At 42.4% G+C, this 22,043-nt stretch overlaps 1 protein-coding gene and 1 long non-coding RNA gene across 4 annotated transcripts in view; one reads left to right on the top strand and one right to left on the bottom strand.

Annotated features, from left to right (window-relative positions):
* LOC308585315 (uncharacterized protein) overlaps positions 1–22,043 on the top strand; it is a 472,994-nt gene that overhangs the window by 141,449 nt on the left and 309,502 nt on the right. For 2 of the 3 annotated variants that reach the window (XM_081190992.1, XM_081190991.1), the window contains exons 3-4: positions 53–183; positions 14,717–14,770. The exons of the other annotated variant lie outside the window; for it this stretch is intronic. In XM_081190992.1, coding sequence (XP_081047118.1) covers positions 53–183; positions 14,717–14,760 — 175 coding nt within the window. In that variant the 3' untranslated portion in view covers positions 14,761–14,770. The remainder of the gene's footprint in view (positions 1–52; positions 184–14,716; positions 14,771–22,043) is intronic. 3 annotated transcript variants of the gene reach the window in all.
* On the bottom strand, positions 10,062–21,277 carry LOC308585377. Its single transcript, XR_014007348.1, has 4 exons — positions 20,441–21,277; positions 17,639–17,817; positions 13,855–14,025; positions 10,062–10,296 (listed from the first exon to the last, which is right to left on the bottom strand). It is a non-coding gene; the product is annotated as an uncharacterized lncRNA (long non-coding RNA).

The raw sequence follows: 22,043 nt of genomic DNA, 5'->3' as shown, positions 1-22,043 counted from the left end.
CATAAAACCCATGCCTTGTTTTCCTCATCCCAAGCTTCCCTCATCTCAACAGCATCTGCTGTGGAAGAAGTGAGGATCAGAATGCTTTGCTGATCAACTGCGAATCATCCAGAGCTCTTCAAGTAGATCCTGATCTACCTTCTTTCCATCCCCGCTTTATTTGGAGGCATATTTTGTTTGAAGGTCTGTCTTGTACAAAGCCAGTTTAAGGATTCAGAACCCTTAATAAGGGAGACAAGGCATTTTAAGGAAGTTTCATTAATGATTAATTTTAACTGGTTTTATGCAATATATATGCTTTCTTGCTTTCCATAGTTTTTAGGTACACAGTGCAGAAACTTCAGGAATGACACAAAATATAAATAACTGAACATGCAACTTGTTTGCAAATCTGTGCCTTCTTTTTTGTGATGGGTGGCTACCCTAGTGCAAAGGTGCATCCAATTTGCATCATTATGCTCATTCAGTCCCCACTCTGAATACAGCTTGTGATGCCAATAGGATCACACATCTAGGGCCAATAGTTGCTATGGGTGACTAGTTGTACTTTACTTTTAGTTGAGTTGAGATCTCAGTGCTTTCATACCCTAAACAATGAGTAACATAAGCATTAAAAATGCAATCATAACATTTTAATTTATTTTACAAGATAAAGACACCCACAAAGCAAAGCATATGCATACACACACACACACACACACACACACAAATATATATATATATATATATATATATATATATATATATATATATATATATATATATATATATTACAGTCTATTCAGTTGCAATGGCATGTTCAGCTGTAGATGTCAGGAAACTACTTTGCCCTTTTGTTGCAGTTTTATTTAATTCCCCCCCCCCCTGAAGAATCAATACTTGTGTTGTGAAAGTCACTGTAGCCCTAGAGCTATTGAGTCTCTTCTAAAATTAATTTTATTTTCTAGTCAAAGGAAAATAGATTGAAAATGCCTTTAATAAAGTGAAAAAATAAATTATTTCAATAAAATATAAGTTAGGATCCAATAGATGTTTCCTTGTGCAGAAATAGGCTTCCACATATGGAGCGGCTTATAGGAATGAGATGAATTATCCAGATAAATGCAATTTAGTCTAAATGAAACTCTTTTTTGTTGACCTTGACACCCTTTGGATTTTTTTTCTGAGCAGAAAATTCCACATTTACCTTGATAGGCAAATTTCTGGGTCAGATGCATCTCTGATCTTATCAGCTTTGCCCACTGATGGCAACTATTGGACAAATTCATAGAAGATAATGCCTACTAGCCATTCATAGAGGATAATACCTAGGTTGGAGAAAGTATGACTTTCGTTTTGGGGAATCGCAACTGGAGTGAGTGCTATTTGTCGGAAGACTCCCCCCCCCAAAAAAAAATCACATAAGAACTTTTGACTGTCTTCCTAGGATGTGGCCTTGAATTTACAGAGATCACAATAATGTGTAGAGAGAATTCCATGCACACAGTGCAGGGTGGGGAGGTGGGATTCTTCTATCATCTTCTCTAAGCAGGAGAAAGTGTGATGTGCTTTGACTGAGTAATCCCTGGGTATCTGGCCCAAGGGGCTTTGGTTTGTTGTTGACCTTTAGTCTTGAAGCACAGCAGCCTGGAAAATCTGATGAGGCCAGGCATGCTGCATCTCTGCTACACACATATCATAAAAAGCTCAGGGGGTGAGAACATTTGTAGCCTGCTGAGAGAGAAATAAGGTAGGGGGAAGCACCCACTGAGGTGTGCCACTGATTGCTTTTAACAAGTAAGTTATCAGTGGGACAAATTGGTGAATGGTGAAGATTCAAGACTGATTTCTTAAGTAGAAAACTTGATATATCCAATTATGGTTCTTTGAGCAGAACTAAACTGCAGTGTGTTCAGTAATCACACTGCACATGAGGTGTTCCGAGTAATATTCTTGGATGAAGAAAAAATATTCATGGAGGGAAGGGAGACTTCATCAAGAGAGTCTGTAAGTGCATGACTTACATGAGCAGTGGCAATGCAAGGTCTTCATCCATACTAATCTCTCTAAGTTTCACTGATGATGACTGATTTCTAAATAAGAGGCAAAGCAGCAGTAAAAAAAACTTCTGGGATTCTTATTTAAACCCCCCCCCAAAAAAACCACACCACTGCCTTTCCTCCACTGAGTAGTAAACAAAAAGCCATTTGATGCTAATATCATATTTGGGTGCAGAATAGAAGGAAGTTGCAGTCTGGAAAGAGCAACAACTGACAATCTTCCATCCCCAAATCTTGGAAAAGATTTATTTCCCAGAGTGAGACAGAGGAACTAAAGCTATTATTCTTTAGGAAGTCTAATTTGAGGCACTGGCATGCTTATGCAGTTTGCATATGGTCTCCTGTCCAGAGGCACAGATCTGAGATAAGTCCAATTCCTGCATTTACTCATAGGTAGGACACTCATCTTTAGCAGCAGGAGTAGAGATTTTGACATACTGCACTGAATAATTGCATAAAATTAAAACATGCTAAATTGGAAAACAAGAATTTAAAATCTACAGGCATAGAACTTTTCAATGAATTGATAGGCATATATATTTGCATCATTTATTCATATCTATGAAAATGAGAGGTAGCTAGCATTTGTTTTAAAATCAGAATAGAAAGTTTTGAGAGGGGTTTTTATAGCAAAGATGAATTTACAATCAGCAGAAGTGGCTCCTTTCTTATCAGTTGAGAAGACTAAAATAAATAGTTATGATGTTCTTCATCTTCTCTCAAAGGCTGGCCTGAAGTTCCCTCTCACCTTTCATGATACCATTCTCCACCTGTAAAAATGGACAGAGAATTTCTGTCCATTTATAGGGAGAAGGGAGACTTTCTAATAAATTTTCATGGTGGGCTTGCCTTACTTGAATAGCCAGTGAGTTGCACCTTCTCCCTGTAGTGTTGTTGGAGTTGTCCCAGTCAATCAGATTCTGGGAAGTATGGAAGCGAGGGCAAAGAAGGCCAAGTGCTTTTTTGCCTTCATCCCTGTTAGGTTGCTTCATCCCTGTTAGGTTGGTTAGGTTGCTTCAAGCCATGTGCTAAACTAGAAGCAAATGTAGAAATTAAACTTCACTGCAGATGCCTCCTGAGAGAGAGAGAGAGAGAGAGAACAAGTTCCCAAACCACCTAAAGAAAAGAGAGTACCATGCAATGCTACAAATCCCTGGGCTGCATTCATTTTCCTAAAGTCAACACTCTGCTATTCTTATTGTTCCTTAGCCTAATGGAATTTATTGAGGCTATTCATCCTCTGTGTGCACAGCAAAAGTGCACTTTTTAAAGCTGAGAAAGCTATAGAGTTAATAGCTTAATAATTCACCAAGAAAAACTGATGTGCTGCTGACCCATGTATCAGGCTGTCAGCAGTGCTTGAGGGTAGTTCATAAATTGCATGGGAAGACTCTGTGGGTGCTCAGGACCAATCCTCTTTTCAAAAGAAAATGGCCTTGTATAGGAGGTCATGAGGGATTAATGCAGAGTTATTCTCCAACTTAATTTGCATGCCAGTGAAGAGGGTGAAGGGGCAGGAGAGAAGCAGTTCCACCATCAAGAGCTAATAAAGAGAAGTCCATTTCTTTAAAGACAAAGCAATCCCATCATTTTGTGTAGTAAGTAGCTTGATCTTCACTAGGAGTGCAGGCATTTCATTCCCTAGAGGTCCCTTGCAATTTGAGTGCAACATGGATAAAGGTATATGTGTCATCTGAGTCCACTGAAAAGCATTATGTTTTGAGGCATTGTGAAACTGGTGTAAGCCCCGTGGTTGTACCAGCAAAAATATTGTAATACTAAACTAAGTCACCATTTGTTGCTTTTCCATGATACCCATAATCAGCTGCTTGATATGTCAGTTGTCATGGTAGGGCCAATCTTTTCCTGGTGCTGCTGTCAAAGTTCACCCTTATGCTCTTAAACTGCTCGATGTCTTTCATAAACCAAAACATAGGCAACTGGGGAATTGAATAGCTGAGGTGCTTGAAATGAAAAGACTCTTCCAAAGACTCTTGGCAGCCATGCACTTTACCTCCATCTTGGCTTGAGGCGTCCAGTGAGTAGAGCCAATATGGATGGCTCTTTGGCCCTTGTCATTTCAAAATATGACCCACACTACTACTACTACTACTACTACTACTACTACTACTACTACTTTTTTAAGATTGCTGACAAGGGCCATGTGTAGACTTCTAGGTGGCTAAAATGTAGGACTGGGGGGCCAGCATTGTCTTCATGGCCAGCTTTGTGTTACACGAACCATTCAACATCTCCCAACTCCTTCACACACAGTCTTGGCATTATTATTTTTTAAACCCCATTGTTGAGCGCAGTCATCTATATCCTGCACATCTGATCAGTATTCCTCTCAAGCTTCCTTTCAGATGTTGAGATCAGTAGAGGGGGCCCTCTAGGTAGTTCCACTGCCATGAGAAGTATGGGAGCAGGGACCTGGGAGAGGGCATTCTCTGTGGCAGCCCCTAAACTATGGAATTCTCTGCCACCAAGGTGCAACTGGCACCTTCACTCTGCCGTTTTGGTCATATGCTGAATATGCACTTCTATACCCCACCCTTTGAAACTTGAGATAGATGGACAGATAGAGACATATTTTAAGACTTGCCCTAGTTTGTGATTGCAATTTGTTTAAAACTGTTTTTAATGTTGTGTGTTAATTAGCCCTAGGACACTATAAATATTGATTGAAGGGGAGAGGGCATGGGAGGAGTGGAAGAAGGAGAGGAGAAGAATAAGTTCAGTATTATTTTACTATTTTCACATTGGTCTTGAGAACTGATTTTTCCTATATGTATTACACATCCGATGTGTGTTTGATTGTCTTGTCAAATGCTTGACTGCTGTCCTTTTTCTTTTTCATGTTTCTTTTTTGTCTCAGCTGAAAACATCCCTTTGCTTCCAGGGAAACTGTCCATGTTTTGCTTAGATGCTACACTGCTCAGCCATCTGGGTGGCAAATTGTTCACCCTTAAACAAGACAAGAGAACCAGCTCCCATCCCCCCACATCTCAAACTGTGTAAACAGAAGTTTAAATGGTGCATCCCAGGTGGATCCCTACACTTGGAACACACTAGGTCCGTTCATCAAGCTGAGTGGCCAGTTAAATCCACTTCAGTTTAACATGGCTCCGCAGTGCAGTATGAACCAGAAGGGAGGAGAGGGACATGGCTAGTGTGGCTTGCCTATAATATAGGCCCTATATAGTGTTAATCTTTTCAGTGACAGGAGGCCTGGAACAGAAGCACTGGAATGCAAACTGTTGCCAAAGAGAGTAGGGAAGATATATTCCAAGTGCAAATTTGTGAACAGCTGCAGTTCCAAATCAGAGGAAACATGACAGTACAATGCCGCTTATTGATTATAGGCAGATCGAAAAGGGCTGCTGTTTTGGCTCAGGCAGAACAAATGGGATGTCACTGATATGGACATAATTGTATGCAACGGGTTCTATGCAAAAATAAAAACAAATGAGTCAATAATCTAAAGAATAAATTTGATAGAATCCGTGGCACACAAAATCTGTGATTCACAAAGCAAGCAAGATAGTAAGGGACTGCCTAATATTACTCTTGCTTCGGCCATTTTACAAGACACTGCTCTGAGCTCCATCTTCCTCTGAAGTTGAAATGAATGGCTATTAAAGCTCAGGGCTTTTCACTTCAGTAGTGCCCCCATTTTGTGGATTTATTCCAGAAGGCCTTTAGATTTTCTTGCTGAAAATTTGTTTGCATGTGTGTTTTGCGTTGCATTAATTTTTAGTTTCATTTGGTTTTCTGGTTACCATCATTACCATGTTTCATTTGGATTGTTTTTGTAATGATCTTTTAATATGTTTCACAGTTGCTTATGCATTTTGTTATGGACAAAGAGGTGAGTTATGAGTACTATAAATGAATGAAAAAATTCATTCCAGTAGCACCTTAGAGACCAACTAAGTTTGTTATTGGTATGAGCTTTTGTGTGCATGCACACTTCTTCAGATACACTGAAACAGAAGTCACAAGACCCTTATATATAGTGAGAGGGTGGGGAGGGGTATTACTCAGAAGGGTGGTAGGAATGGGTGATTGGCTGATAGGTGTGGTAAACCTGTTGACGACTGCTAACAACTGCAATTGGTCAACAGGTTTACCTTTGCTATGAAAGATGCCATTTGGGGGGAAGCGTGAAAGATACATGTGGGAGGAGACCTACCTCTTTCACACTCTTGCATATTTTTCATGCCTGCTTGCAGCCATCCTTCCTCAATCTGCTGCTGCTTGAAGAAGAGGGGATACATATGCACTGCTACTCTCGAGGCAATCTTTGCAACTCTTCGAAAAGGAAGGCAGTGCTGAGGAATGGCATCTGCATTGTGATACATGTCATGATGCACGTAGTTATACAGTGGTAAAAAGGTAAAGGTAAAGGGACCCCTGACCATTAGGTCCAGTTGTGACCGACTCTGGGGTTGCGCCGCTCATCTCGCTTTATTGGCCGAGGGAGCCGGCGTACAGCTTCCGGGTCATGTGCCTCGGGTTAAGTACTTAATTTGTTCCGGAGGTCCGTTCTTAACCTGAAACTGTTCTTAACCTGAAGCACCACTGTAGCTAATGGGGCCTCCTGCGGCCGCCGTGCCGCTGGAGCCCGATTTCTGTTCTTATCCTGAAGCAAAGTTCTTAACCTGAAGCACTAATTCTGGGTTAGCGGAGTGTGTAACCTGAAGCGTATGTAACCTGAAGCGTATGTAACTGAGGTACCACTGTACTCACCTTGCACGACACTTCATTCAGTGGGGTGCACATTCCAAGTTGAGGGAGCATCAATCTCTAGCTGCTTCCTACCATCTCTCTCTCTCTCTCTCTCTCTCTCTCTCTCTCTCTCTCTCTCACACACACACACACACACACACACACACCATTGCACCCTTTCACAAAGGTGTATAAAACTGCCCAAAGGGAGGGTTTTGTTTAACAGTAGGTAGGTTCTTGAAAGCTCCTCCACCATTTCAGTTCAGCATTATTGGAAATATTGTCAAGGCTTGGTCTAAAGTGTAGATTGCAAGTGTACAGTAGTTGGAAAACAACCCATTTACACAAATCAATAACAGAGTAGATGGTGGGCGGGGGGAGAGGAAAGCTATTACAGGATGCTCGCTCTATCTTAACTTATACTTTGTACGCTCATGGTCATACAGTATTTTACTTTTTTAAAAAAAAGTTTGAAGTTTCTCATGCATGGCCTTCAAGCCCACCTAATAATCCCCCCCTCCAGACAAAAGAATTAGAAAGAGAAAGTTGTGTTTTAATAAAGAAGCATACTGTTCATCTGGGTAAGACATAGTGTGTAATCTTTCAAGTGTAAGATGATTTACAGTGGAGTTTCAACTGATCAGGTCCCTAAAGAAAATTGTATTGCATTTGATTTGCTGCCTTGTGCTTTCTAATTTTGTTTTCCTAATGACAATTGATTAAAAATAAACTAATAGAAAGTCAGTTGATTGAGCTGGTTACTGGCTAGGGGACGCTCCACTCATCTGCAGTGCTGTAATGAAGTATTTATCTTAGCAGGAGTCCAATTTCCAGAGCCATGTGAAGAGAAATCAGAAACAGGGTGGGGAGATAGAATACAGAACACTTTGATCTTGGGCTTAAACTTCTCTAAACCACAGAAGTGTTTTCTATCCCTATGCATAGTCTGCATGGGTTTACACACACCTGTCAATTTTCTCACACATTTAACAAGTTGGTTTAGAGGAAATAGTTCTGAGTTCATGAAAGCATGAAGGATAACACAATGGGTGAGCAAGTGAACATATGGGTAAGAGAAAGTTCCTACTATTCAATGACCCTGTTCAACCTTCAAGGTCAGGAACAGAGTCCCTGCAAGCTGTCCTATTTATTCATGAGGCCAATAAAGAGAGGTGGCCTTTTCGATGCCAGGACCAAGTTTATGCAACCTGGAAAGCTAATGTATACCAAGTCAGGTCTGTTTGTCCTTCTGGCTCAGGATTCGTTACAGCAGAAGTAGATACTGTGACTAGAGATGGGCGAATCTGTCAGTTTTGGTTTCTCATTTATCCATTTTTAAGTTCAGTTCTCTGCTTGTCCCCCACTTTATAGGCATGGATCAGAGTGGTTTTGTCTTTGCCCCCATCACTTTTCCCTAGAAAACCCACTCTTTGGTGCTAAATTGGAACAAATGGTAATCCGCAGAAAACCCAAATGCCATTTGTTAAACCACAGATTTTCTTGGGGGAGATTGAACCCGGGACTCTGTCATGGAGTTATAGCCCTTAACATGGTGCCCTGCAGATTTGCAGGCTCCAACTCCCATTAACCCCCACCAGCTTGGCCAACCATCAGGGATGATGGAAATTGAAGTACAAAACATTTGGAGGGCACAACGTTGGGGAAGGTTTCCGTAAGGGAACTCCTTGACAGTAGAGATCTTCCATGTTTTCTCCCACATTTAGATTGGCCTGTTCCAGCCAGCTTTTAAAACATGGTGTCAGGGCTGCCTCAGGTCTCAGCTCACCAAAGACCAACGCCAAGTTCTTATATACAAGGATGTTTATTTCAGTTCATAGTAAGTTCCACAAGCGAGGCGTGCAGCCCCCACGTCTGTTAACCTTAGACGGTAGAAGTCCCCTCTGAATCAGTCCCTCCCCTACACCAGTTTAAGAGGCTTACACTGCTCCACCTCTTTCTCTCTTTCCTTTTCCGCAGGGTCCTTCTGCCCGCTGGGGTTCCGCTCCTCCTGGATTCCCCTGACGCTGAATCCTCAGACTGCTCTTCCCCCCTCCTGCGTGCTTTGGGACCTGGCTCCTCCTCCGGGCTCCCTGTACTTCCGCGCGCCTCCACATTTGAACTTGGCGCGCGCGCCCAACCTCTAACCTTCCTTTTGACAGTTATGCTACTCCCCTCACTGCCCTCCTCCCCTTCCGGGAGAATGGCTTGCTCTGACCCCTCCTCCTTCTCTGCTGCCGGAGCTGTTTCCCCTGACACACTGGAACCTCCCCCCCTTCGCTGCGCTCTGGTGGGGAAGCTGGCCCTGATTCCCAGCTGCCGCTTTGGGGTCCCCTGCTGGCCCCCCGCTCCTGACACTCTCCCCCTGGGGCTCCCCTTCCCCTGAGCGCAGGCGCCCCTTTCTGGGAATCCTCTGATTCGCTGGAGAGACTCATGGAATCCCTTGCGTCATTGTCATCCTCTTCCTCGCTGTCCTGGGATTCCTCTCCATCGCTCTCCATCTCCTGCCTTCCCTGTGCCTCTGTCCCTGTACCCCTGACACATGGGTTATGGTTTATTATGCTAAAAGAAATTGCTATTGTAGCCTGTTTTTAATGTTCCGCCTGGCTTGCTTCTGTTTTCTTTTGGTTGTGATGTATTTCCTATTTTTATTTTGTAAGCTGCTTTGTGAAAGTACCCTGCTTCGTAAACTGCAAAGCAAAAGTAATAACATAAAGTTGGAGCTGTTGTTGGCTTTGCCAGCTGCCACAGTCACCTGGAGGCATGTGCAGTAGCCTTGCTTATATTTTCTGTGTGAATTAGGGTAAAACAAGGTGGAGCAGCACATATGATCGATTCGACTTCAAATGAGAATGGATTCAAATGTCTCCCCCAAACACAGTGGTGCCCTTATGCCTAATATATTGCTTGTGACTACGTGAGTGTGCGCAGATCATGCAGACCAGTTTGTGTTGGCATCCGATGTTATGAAAGTTCTGTTTGTGGTTTGCTTTGCAACAACTGAAACCGACCACTTGCTGCTATAGTTGCTATGGGAAGAAAGTGTATGTGTGAGCAGGCCCAGAGTCTCACTGATTTAGATGGGACTTCAGCACACCTAATGTCTCTGCAATGTGGCCATTATCTGCAATCACGAAGCATAGAAATTTGAAAAATCAAAGCTAGTATCGTATTCTCCACTACTAACAGATGTCCTGGTCACTCAGGAAAAAAACATTTACTCGCACAACATGAAAACCAGGGTTGTTTGCATGTCTATTTAAAAGTTATTGGATGAGTGACAATTTTCCCCAAGCTCTTCGTGAACAGTCTTTTCATTGTCTATAATGGGGAGCAGAAGGTAAATGTCAACACCAGACGCCTGGGGCACACGCAGAGTACATTCATCTAGCAAAGTCGCAATTTGCTTTAGACTCATCTGTGCTGCCTTAACTATCGTCTGCTTCCCTCTGTTGCCTGAGGAGAGCACCGCAGAGTGTAAGATCATAGAACGGTCTTGAGGCGGGGAAGACTAAGGCAGCCTTGTGTGCTGTTAGGAAAATAAACGGAATGTGAGGGATTGTAATTAGAGCGCTCTGAAGAAATGTTCAAAATTTGATTTCCACAAGCCAAGGTTTCCTCCACTTCCCACTTCCAGAGTATTTCTAATTACATTTGCTGAGGCAGTCTTGCAAAAATCTATCTTGTTTTAAATCAGCATGGCAAATAAGGTAATTTTTCCTGCACACACGCACACACACATGAATTTTTCACTTCAAGCATGGCACACGCATTGAGATACTGATAAATATGGTTCCTGGAAGACTCTTACATTTGAGCTGACATTGCACGTACTTGTATGACTGGCTGAAGGCAGAAGCTGTTTACTAGTATATTGCAAAGGAAATTGCTAGCAGAGTTGATATTTCTAGTGTGAAAAATGTGAGAAGCATCTACGGAGAGGGGAAGGAGAAAATCTTATGAATAGCAGCAGTAGCATTAGTGTTTACTACTATTCCCATATTGCAAATTGGAGCGGGTGCTGAAACTGGGAAAGAGTGCCTTGCCTGATGAGTTCCATATACGATAAAGGTAAAACTCAAACCAGGGACTTCTAATTCATAGCTCTATCATTGCCACTATAGCAGGGAGCAGGGAGCTCGTTCCCTCCATGCATTGTAAGCTTGCGACTCCCAGCTTCCCTCATAACTGGCAATGATGGTGGGGTTTGATGGGAGCTGTAGTCCAACAACATCTGTAGGGCCACCGGTTCCCTGCCTCTGCACCATAGTATACCAGCAACAGCTGGGAATTAGGTGGTGTGGTAAGGATAGGAAAACAAATCTGAATTGCCTTAAGAAAAGGGATGGTTTTGACTTTGACTTGAGAAAGAGAGAGAGAGATCTTAAGGTGGTTCTGGTTGATAATGCTACTTTGTGGAAGGTAGCCTCAAGACTCTTAAAGGTAAAGGTAAAGGGACCCCTGACCATTTGTTCCATTCGTGGCCGACTCTGGGGTTGTGGCGTTCATCTCGCTTTATTGGCCGAGGGAACCGGCATACAGCTTCCGGGTCATGTGGCCAGCATGACTAAGCCGCTTCCGGCGAACCAGAGCAGCACACGGAAATGCCGTTTACCTTCCCACCGGAGCTGTACCTATTTATCTACTTGCACCTTGACATGCTTTCGAACTGCTAGGTTGGCAGGAGCAGGGACCAAGCAACAGGACCTCACCCTGTCGCAGGGATTTGAACCGCCAACCTTCTGATCGGCAAGTCCTAAGCTCTGTGGTTTAAGCCACAGCGCCACCCGCATCCCTTCTCAAGACTCTTAGCAGCAATTATATCAGGCATTTGTCTGATTAACTTTCTGTGGCCTTTTAAATGTGTCTGTGGAAGAAGGGCTGAGGTCCCTGACCCCTGAGCCGCATACAAACATACATAAATAAACAACAAGCCCACAAACAGTAGGGCACTTGGCAAGCATAACTTGGGCCATTTATATATTTCATCCCCTCTGACATCTGGAATATTAAGGAGATGTCATTGCATTTAGGTATTCAATCTGAAGGCCATGCTTAGTGCTATGCATTACAAATGTACAAAGACAACTATCACTAGACAGACTTTCTCGATCGTATTTTGGGTTGTAAGAGCAATATGAAAATGTCATCTGGGAAATGTAAAGCTTCAAGCTTTGGCCAATGTATTACCATAGAAATGACAGTCAAGTCCAGGGCTAAGTTTTGTCAGCGTGTTGAGATCAAGCCAGGTCCTAGTATGGGAAATATACCTAGACGGAATTAGATTCATAACCACTACAGTGTCTGTTTCACCTTTGGGGACTCCTGCTGCAAGGCAAATGCACTGGGGCACAGAGAGAGGCAGAGTTCCTTGGAGTAATGCTTGCTGTGTGAGCATCTCACGCATATCCTTTCAACCTCTGCATTTGCAATGCAGCATAGGTTTTCCTTCTCTCTTCTCTGACGGAAACTGATCCCGGTCTTTTAAAAGGGACCTGGAACCATCAATATTATAATTGCAGGGCTTTATACATTTCAAGAGACAATAGCCTGTGATCTTCTGCCTTCTGAACAAGCAAACCAAATTTGTAAACCAGGCAGGCCAAAACACATCACACTAGTTTCAGCTGCACAAAAGCATTCCTGGAATCATCATCCAGGGACTCAGCTACATCCGTCGCAATAATATGTTTTGAATGTGTTATAAACATGCAACACCAGATGGCGCCAGGGAGCAAAAAAAGAATTTATATGGATTTTTACATAGGCTCCCCCCCCCTTTGTTGTAACGATTTAATTTCTGACTTGTTTACAGTGTTTTTAACCTGTGTCTAGATCCACCCCAGGGCTGAGTCCAGGTGTCTTCCATGGTAATACATTCCCATATCCAAGACAAGTCAAAGTTCTGTTCCCTGATTTGCCTTTCTACTGACCAGAATCACCTCTGCCTTGTCTGGATAAAGTATCACATGGTTCCAACTCATCCATTGCTTTATTGACAGACACCAGAAACTTATTTAGAACTTGAACACTTTCCTTCAGTTGTGATGGAAAGAGATAGAGTTGGTTGCCATCTGCATATTAAATCAGAGCCACAGTTCCTCAATGACCTCATCTAGTAGTTTCATTCAGAACAAGATGGAGCCCTGAGGCCCATCAAAAGCCAATGGCCATGGGGCGTTATAGGACACACCTTCAGGAACTGCCCTCCCATCCAAGCCCAATGATCCAGAAGGGTTTTGTGATGAGAGGAACTGAAAACTGCACAGAGCTCTAGCAGAGCCATCCAGGACACACTCCCTCTGTGCAGTTCCCTTTGCAAACCCTTAGCTATTTAAACCAGTAATATTTCTTTATTTGAGAAAGCATTCATCTAAAAAGGCAATGTGTCAGTTTTGAGAGAGGGTTAAGAAGCACTTGTAAAATCACAAAAGGAGCACTCTTCAAAACATTATTAGAAGACCAAAAGCCTATCATCTGGAATTTTTTGCAGTCAATTAGAAATATGAATTTTCCTTGAACTTGTAATTGCTGAGGTCAGAATCTAAGTGATTGCTTTAAAGTGGGGTGGGGGCAAAATTACCTTGTGGACCAGGAAAACACTGGTGCTGTTTGAATTTTGCGCTAGATTTCTTACCATAACATTTAGCACTGATCTAGAGCATTGCACATAAATTACCACAGTAATATAACAATTAACTCCTTATTACACATGAGACATTAGAAACTCCTCATCCATCTATAGATCATTCTTTTATCCAGTGTTATTTTTCAAGAAAGAGGTGCCGGAACTCATCATGAACACCTTTTCTTGTTCTTTTATAATGGCAATGATGCCTACCTGAGAGGCGCCAGAACTGAATTCCAGTGAATTCTGGCTGGAAAAAAAGCCCTGCTTTTATCACTTTCCCTTCATTGCAAGGGTAGCAAGTACAGTCCTTTCAGGAGTTAGGGGGCACATGACATCCCCCCCATCGCTAAATCAAGAGGGTTTAAAAGTTTATTTTTTAAGAAAAACACTCATTAGAATTTAAGCAAGAGCCCACAGACTCCTCAAAAAGACTCTGGAGACACACACATTTCCTACCTGCGGCAAATGAGTGTACGTCATTGTCTGAGAAGAGATGCACTCATCTTACAGCACATGGAAGTCATATGAAGACACAGAGGTGCCCAATTCTGTCTCCCGTGTAATGACTGTAATCCCAATTGTCACAAATTGCATCCGCCTTGAAGCCCCAGGAATTCTTAATAGATTCTGAAAAAACACAAAATAGACATAAATCTGGAAGAATTACCTACTGATAACAATTGTCCGACCATGAAAGAAGCTCTATAAATCCTGCCTAGAGAGTTACTTGCCTACTTTGAAGCCAATTTTAAAATCATATATTACTGTGTAAGAAGCAGCACACTTCACAAGCTTGAAAAGAACAGTTGTTCACCTGCTGGCTCTGAAATTAAAAAGTTTAGAATGTAAGCTTAAATGTGATTATGGCTAAATTATACCCCAGTGTTTTAGTTTAATGTGATTCTTAAAGAAAGAAAAAAAATCAGAGGGATCCTAAGATAAATTACCATATAAGGAAGTTTGTGGAAGGAAAAGTTCACCTCACTTTCTCTCCCCTTCGTTCCCCATCAGCAGTTCCCTACAACCCACCCAACAAGTGTGCCCCATGACCCACTGGAAGGGCTTTTCAGGGGGTTCAGGTTGTCGGGGGAGAAGGAGATGGAAAACTTTTATTTCATGAACTTTCAGAGATTAATTTATCTTAAGATCCATACCAGTGTTCCGTTTGGTTAGAATCCATTATGAAGAGACATGTTGCAGATGTCCAAATAAACCGTCTTTCATTTCTGATTTCCACAATGGCCCAGTGCAATCCTAAGCTTTGCTAGAATTCCAGAATCACAGGAATCTAATCTCTACCCATCTCCTCTCTTCCCAGGTGTGATGCTGATGGTCAAGAGGACTGAGAGTCCTTTACCATGAAAGTGTAAAGGTAAATTGGGAAGTGGGTCAATACTGTACTAAGTGCTTTTCAATGCAGTCCTACACATATCTAGTCAGAAGTAAGTCCCATTGGCTTATCCCAGCTAAGTGAGTATAAGATTGCAGTCCTAAAAGGACTAATAATCAGATTACAGTTGGCTGTAATCAGATGGAGAGACAGGTGTCTGTAGCTTGTGGCTAATGTTATCACCCCTTTCCCTCTTCAATTGGAAAATGTGAGGAAAAGGAGATGTGGTGACTGAGCATTTTGTCTAGAATTGCTTTTCAGTTCAAGAGTTTCATGGGAATGGAATTGTTCCTAGACAATAATTCTTAATCAGACTTTGGGATTCCACATCGATCAAAAATGTCTGGGGAATTTAAAGGAAAGCAGGTGGAAAAAAATATTAGGTAAGACATAGTCTATATTAACAGAAGTCAAGATTTCAGATTGTAAGAATTAATAAGTCCTCTTTAGGCGTTGGTTGTGAAAAGATGAAGAGAGGACAGCAGGCTGGATGCCCCAATGTTTCCATCCCCGCCAGAGACTGTCCTGCACCTGAAGGAGAATTGTAAGCACTTTCTTCCCTGTAACCAGGAATCCTGCACGATAGAATTCCTAATTGTGGGGATGATTGTACCTGTGCAACCCTGCTTCAGAGACTGAGCCGGCAGCTTGGGGGTTGAGGGGATGAGCATAGTGCATGAGAACTCAGGGGGCAAGGCTGCTTCATGCACATTGGAACAGTCATTAAGTAGTACAGAGTGCCTCTTAGGCAGCTTTCTTTAGTTCTGTTATGTCCTAAGCAGAGAGTGAGATTGGATATCACAATGAAGTCACAATGAAAGGGGTTTATTTAAATCTTGGGGCTCCATTTCAACACTGAACAGGGATAGAGGTGATCAAGGATATACTTCACTACTTTGTTAACTAAGGTGAAGAAATACATCTTGCATATTAACACCTACAGGTTGCTGTAATAGGCCACAGAAACTTTCATACAGGCTGAGCTTCACAATGGAGCAGAAGTTTTAATGTGAATGATTTCACACAAGCCATCCAATTTCATAGGTGAGCAAAAAAGTTAGTTCAGGATCCAGTAAGTATTGATGTCATCTTAATGCAGATAAGACGCACAGGAAAACCAGTGAGTCGCTGCTCTAGTAATACCAAACATGTTGGACTTTAACTTGCAGAGCTGACACCCTAGTGACTGCTTGATGCCTTCCCCCCCTAAAAAAAACTTGCCAGGGGGGCAAATATAGATGGGTGTTGGTGGCGGGCAGAAGAGAGAAGGGGTGGCGGCTTTGAAACCGCACAGCTCCATCTGTCTACTACTAACTCACTGAGTGAGAATGCTGCTGCCACTATCATCATCTCCTTACCTGTAATGTATCTGGGCACATCCCACTGTGCATGTTAGAGGCACTGGAGATAAGGAAGATGCTTGTAGCAGCAGCTGTCTAGCCCAGTGCTTTTCTTGAGAGTGCTGGGCCATTTAAAAATACTAGAAGGCTGGCATTAGTTGTGGTGGGCCACAGCGACTGTCCTACCATGCTTGGTGCACTGCGCCTGTTAAAAAGAATGTCTTAATTCTGCCAAGCTTTTGTATTCTGGAGAAGCATTTACAGAACAACTAGCAAAATGCTTGCAATTATGGCAGGCAGAGAGAGGACTCATGCATTGCCAGAATCCCCAGGAGTGTTCAGTGCGCATCTGTGTAAGACACACAGTGCACCCACTTCCATTCACTTGTATGGGAGAAAAGTAGGTCACAAAATTTTCTGGTCACATTCCTTCCATGGCTTTTGCTTCATTGGCAGCAAGCCTGTGCTTCATGATGTGTAACCACTCTGAATTGTCTCTGCCAAGGGGATCACCAGATCCATGGAAATTTTGGACAAACCTGTTTGAGGCTCCTATGACTTTAGGGGACTCTGTGGCACCCCAGAAAATGGGGGCCTTCAGTCACAGTTTTCAGCGCCTGGTATTCGCCTTCCCAATTGCTTCTTTCAAGTTGTCACATTTCAACTTTCTTGTGGGTACGAGAAACACCATGTAAAATTAGTTGTCTGTTAAACTGTGAGACCATTTCAGCAAATCTGCCAAGTCGTAAGAAATATACAGTGACAGTAGGTCAAAAACTTCCCTAAATGTGAAGTGGAGCAGGAGGCTGCAAACAGTTGGAGTTCCAGTTATTTGATATGGTACTGCATGCATTTTTCAAAGCAGTGGAAATGGTGATACTATTTTGAGAGCAAGAGCATTAAGGGAGATGAAGTGACTTCTGTTTAGGATGGGTTGCTCACCCTTCTCTGCTGGTTCTCTTCTCAAAAGGATACAAGTGACTTCAAAGAATCATGATATATATTGTTATCATTATTATTTTAATCATGACATTTATTTATTTATTTCATTATAGGTTTGCTTATTTTAAACCACATTTTTTGCCTTACATACCCTCCCAAGGCAGCTTATATAAAACCCCCCCACAGAAAAACCTGGAATAGTGCAACAGAAATCCAGCCTAAAATATATGTGTCAAACATAACATTAGACACAGCAGGAGGAGCAGATAAATATTTGCTAAAACAGAGCTTCCTCAGATTTTCCAAATGCAAACCATAATCAGAACATTGTTTCAGCATCTCCTAAAAGCTAATAAAGAAGGGGCCAGAAGTATCTTCATGGGGAGGGTATTCCAGAAGTGCAGGGCCATCACAGAAAAATACCCTGCTTATTGTACTCATCAGCAGGTCAAAGAGCATGGTCTCTATTGCCTATATAATGACTCAAGCAGTTCCATATAGGTGGGAGTGGCCCTTCAGATACCCTGATCCCAAACCATTTATGACTTTAAAAGTCCATACCACATACCCTCCAAGGCACTGACACCAGAAACGGTGTGTCTTCCCGGCTCCATGTGTTTTCAGGCTCCATGATGTCATGCGAGGCTGCAATCTTGCATGCTTTACCCAATAACTTGTGTTTTCAGGCTCCGTGATCTTTTGCAAGGTCTCAGTCTCGTGCATTTCTGCTCCACAAACCAGGGTGTCCTGCTTAAAGTGGGACAGTTGACTGGTATGATACCATCACCTTAAATTGGGTCCAGAAACAAATAGGCAGCCAGTCTTCTCTAGATAAGGTTGCATCTAGCGAACCAGCCGAAACTGGGGTGGTGGTGGGGAAAGCGCTTCTAGCTACTAGTGCCAAGCTTTACCTCCATAGATAGTGCTAACTGCAGGAACACTCCCAAGCTACATGCTGATCACTTTAGTGGGCATGTGACCTCATTTAGGAGTAGCAGGACATTGCCTTCCAGAATGATACCTTTCCTGGCCTACAGTGTTTACAGAAATGCCACATCCACAGTATATATTTCAAGCAGTTTGAGTTCCCTAGGAAGAGGTGATGATTGTAAAACGACTCTGGAAATTGTAGCCCTGAGAGGGGATGTGGCAATCACACAGGGTCCCCAGACGTCTAACGGTCTATTGATCCCTGTGCCACCACTGTGCTCGCTTCCCCGCTGCCACCGACCAGTTACTCTCTGTTAAAACACTGGGTCCTTCTGACTGATTATCTCAACTGTTTGACTGACTCCTCTTAACAAATTCTCTCACTCTCTCACACCAGACTAGCCCAACCCACAGATTTAACTTCTCTGTCTCTTCTAACTTCAGACTGTCTTCTCAACAACTCTAACTCTAACTCACTAAAAAAACCTCTGTGCTTAAACCTTATACAGAGTTAACTTTGCCCTCTGGGTTCCCATTGGTTAGTCATTTTACAATTAGTTAACCCTTTCCCTATGAACCCAGTATGATGTCACACACATAGGAGGGCAAACGCCACAGGGGAATAGGATATCCTAACAAATCTCAGCACCCTTAATAAACTTCAGTTCCCATGATTATTTCACGGAAGCCATAACTGTTAAAGAGCAGGTCCTTCTGTGGCTACTCCAAAAGCAACTGATTTTGTGTGAGTGCTTTAACTCCTCTTTAATCAATGCATCCGATTTCTGAGAGCCGGTATTAATCTTTAGGCCTTGATTAAATGAGAGGGGCAGGAAACCATTGGAAGCACTGGGTTGAGCAAGGATTTAATTATATAGAATTAGAAACTTACCTGTGGGCAAACGTCTTCAGAAGAGTGTCAAGAATTGCTGTAGGGTTTCCCCCTCCCCCTCTTAAAAGTGCCATCATTGCAAGACATAGAGCTTGCATGATTAACACACTTTCCTTTCACCATGGCAATTAGGAATAATGAAGATACTCAAGGATTCAACATTGACAGAAATGAGTAGAAGATTTCACTAATGGGGAGATTAGTCATTCCACTGAATCCTGATATAGATGTGATAAAAGAGAATCTATATCTATCTATCTATCTATCTATCTATCTATCTATCTAGAAACACAAGGTGAATTGGTATAAATCAGAATAGATTTTAATGTAAGTCAAAATAACGTTTGCTCAGAGCATGTAAATGCACTAAACCCAAAATGAGGTCTAGTGGCAATTTAGGGGTGGATGAGGATGAACAAGCTAAAACCTTATCTAGACTAGGGTCACATCCACACTATGATAATGTTTTATTTATTTATTTCATGAAATTTATACATTGTTTGAATGTTTAAATAAAAACCTCAGTGGTTTACAAAGAGACTGTCATCCCCAAATGTGTTAATTTTGGCAGCAGGCACAGTTGGTTGAATCTCCCAGTAACTTCTAGCCATGTCCTAGGTGTGCATACACAGCAACATCCATATGGCAACATGTTTCTAAGTTAGAGAAAACTCTCTGAAACAGACAAGTTGTTTTCCAAGTGTACACTAAAAAAAAGTTTGAGAGCACAGAGCTGAATCTGAACTGAGCAGAGAAGGGTGTGTCCATCACTACTACCAACCAGTGTATTTGGGAATGTTATAAGCAGATGGTATTCTTCCATCTTGAGATACATTTGGTCCCTAGAGAGAAATTTGATGGTTTTTGCAATATAGAGCCCATTTGTCAGAGCATCCACCATTCTTCAGCATTCAAAACTATTCCTCCCCCCCCCCCCGAATAATCAAGAGACCAGTTAAAGTGTTTGCAGTCCATAAATCTTCTGGGGCTTTGCAGCTTTTATTTAATTAGTGTGTTAAAATTAGCTATGATTTCAATTTACCCAAATTGACACTTGGCTTTCATGTCAGTCAATTGCGATTTTCTGTTATTAGTCCCATTTTCCCCTGGATATATAACAATTTTACACACTGGGAAAATTTCACACCTTTAAGTAACACCCTCCTTAGCATTTAACAGAAGATTATGGCATGAGTTTTCATTAAAATACTAATTGCTCTGAAGTCATGGAGTGCGGTGTGTGCTTTAGGTACTCCTTCACAGCACAACTTAAATCTGTGGGTCACTTTTTTTAAGGGGGGCTGGGAAAACCAAGCGACAATTAGGTTTTTTTGTAGGGCTGTGCACTGGATTCAGCTGAGGGACAAGCCTAATTGAGCCTGTTCAGAGGGATCTAGGTTTTGCTCAAGGCATGTTGAGACAGCCATACATTGATACAGGCCAGGTTCCATGGACTAGAGTGATCTAGGACTGTCAGTGAGTGGGGCATCAGACTGGAAGGAGAGGCAAGCATCACATGGGAAAACCTCCAGAAAGGCCAAAACCTACCTCACTGGCAGTACCATCTTCCCAGGAGAAGGTAGGAGTCTGATGCCCCCTGACGCACCTTGCTGAATGGAGCTGATTAGCAGTTCTACCTGAGTCTTCATTGTCCTTGAGTGAATTGCAGGGCGGCCCTCCTTCATCCTCTGCTCTGTGGGCCGCTCTGCCCTCCCACAAATTGGCTGATGGCTTCAATGACCCCACCAGGCTGTGAGAAGCAGGTTGCAGGTTGGTAGTTAAAGATGGGTCTGAAGAGGCTGGAGACTACCTCTTTGAACCACAAACCAGTTACCTCAGAAGTTCTACACAAACTTGTACACACATACACCAGCTTGCCACTGTCTTGCCACAAGTTTAAAATAATGAGATGTGAAATCTGAGAGCTTCCTTCCTGAGGGCCTTGAGATATTTTTGCTTCCCTGTGCCTGCTTCTCCCACTCCTTGGGTTCTTCATCCTAATGCATGATCCTATAAGTAAAATCTCCCCACAATTATGTGCTATTTAGCCAGCTATCCTCAGTTGTGACAGGGTTCCTGTCCATGTCACATTTGGTCGCTGCAGAGATAATGAGTCACTCCTCTGAGTTAAAGAAAAACACTCCCAGATGTTGGCAAAGAGTGAAATCTACGCAACAGCTGCTGTCTAAAGTAAAACTTTATATGCCGAACTGTCTCGTGCTGAAGAATCCAGCATTCTCCTTTCATGATGTGCATACATTTAGCTTGGCAGGTGGCATCATTTGAGCCCAGGGAGGTGTGCTTGGGAGAGGGAGAGGTGAACAGCTCTTTGATAGGTATATAAAATAGCATCCACATAAGCATCCTTCATGTAGCTTGAGATCTCTTAAATTAGTTATGTGGTACCAATACGAGGGTAGGTTTCTGTAAGTATATGTACATGGCACTTCATGTATATTGCATTAAGCATTATAAGTGAAAAACAATTGTGGAAATGGCTTTGTTTTCTTTCCAAAGTAAACAGTCTGTCTTATCCTACATAGTCAATAGTGCTTTGGACTCCTGCAGAGGATAATTTCCTAGATGCAAAAAGTCTACAGATGTAGGATAATGTATTCCTCTAGTCTCATTGGTTTGCTGTGTGTGCAGTTTGATACAGAAATGTTAGAAAGCAATTTCAAGTCACATCGCAGACTTGCAGGTACTGTTCTCAGAATGCCAGGCAGGCAGCTGTGCAGGTTTCAACCCAGCCAGAATCAATTTCTTGCCAGGCACATCTTGATTCTTTTCTCTCAGAACCAGATTTACACTGGAGAGTAGAGGACAACAGAAAAGATGCAATTCATGGATGGGAACCAATCGTTCAGCTAATGAAAACTGAAAAATGCACTGGGGAATAACACTGAACTCTTTACTTGTAAGATCTTGCTAAAGTTCCACACCCTCCAAGATTATTGGTATAGGCGACTTTGAAATGTTGGTTTCTTTGTTTCTCATCTATCCAGTCTTCAATTCATAATAATAATACCTTTATTGTCACTGTACAACCTGTGTACAGTGAAATTAAACGAGCCTCCTTCCCCCCGCAAGCACTCAATCTCTTATCGAACAACACACCACCTCGCAAGTCAATTTCACTATGTTATTTTCC

The sequence above is a fragment of the Podarcis bocagei genome (assembly GCF_964188305.1).
Source record: "Podarcis bocagei genome assembly, chromosome: 4".
NCBI lineage: Eukaryota > Metazoa > Chordata > Lepidosauria > Squamata > Lacertidae > Podarcis > Podarcis bocagei.
Note: the sequence above shows the minus strand (reverse complement) of the source record. Positions and strands in the feature narration are given on the sequence as shown.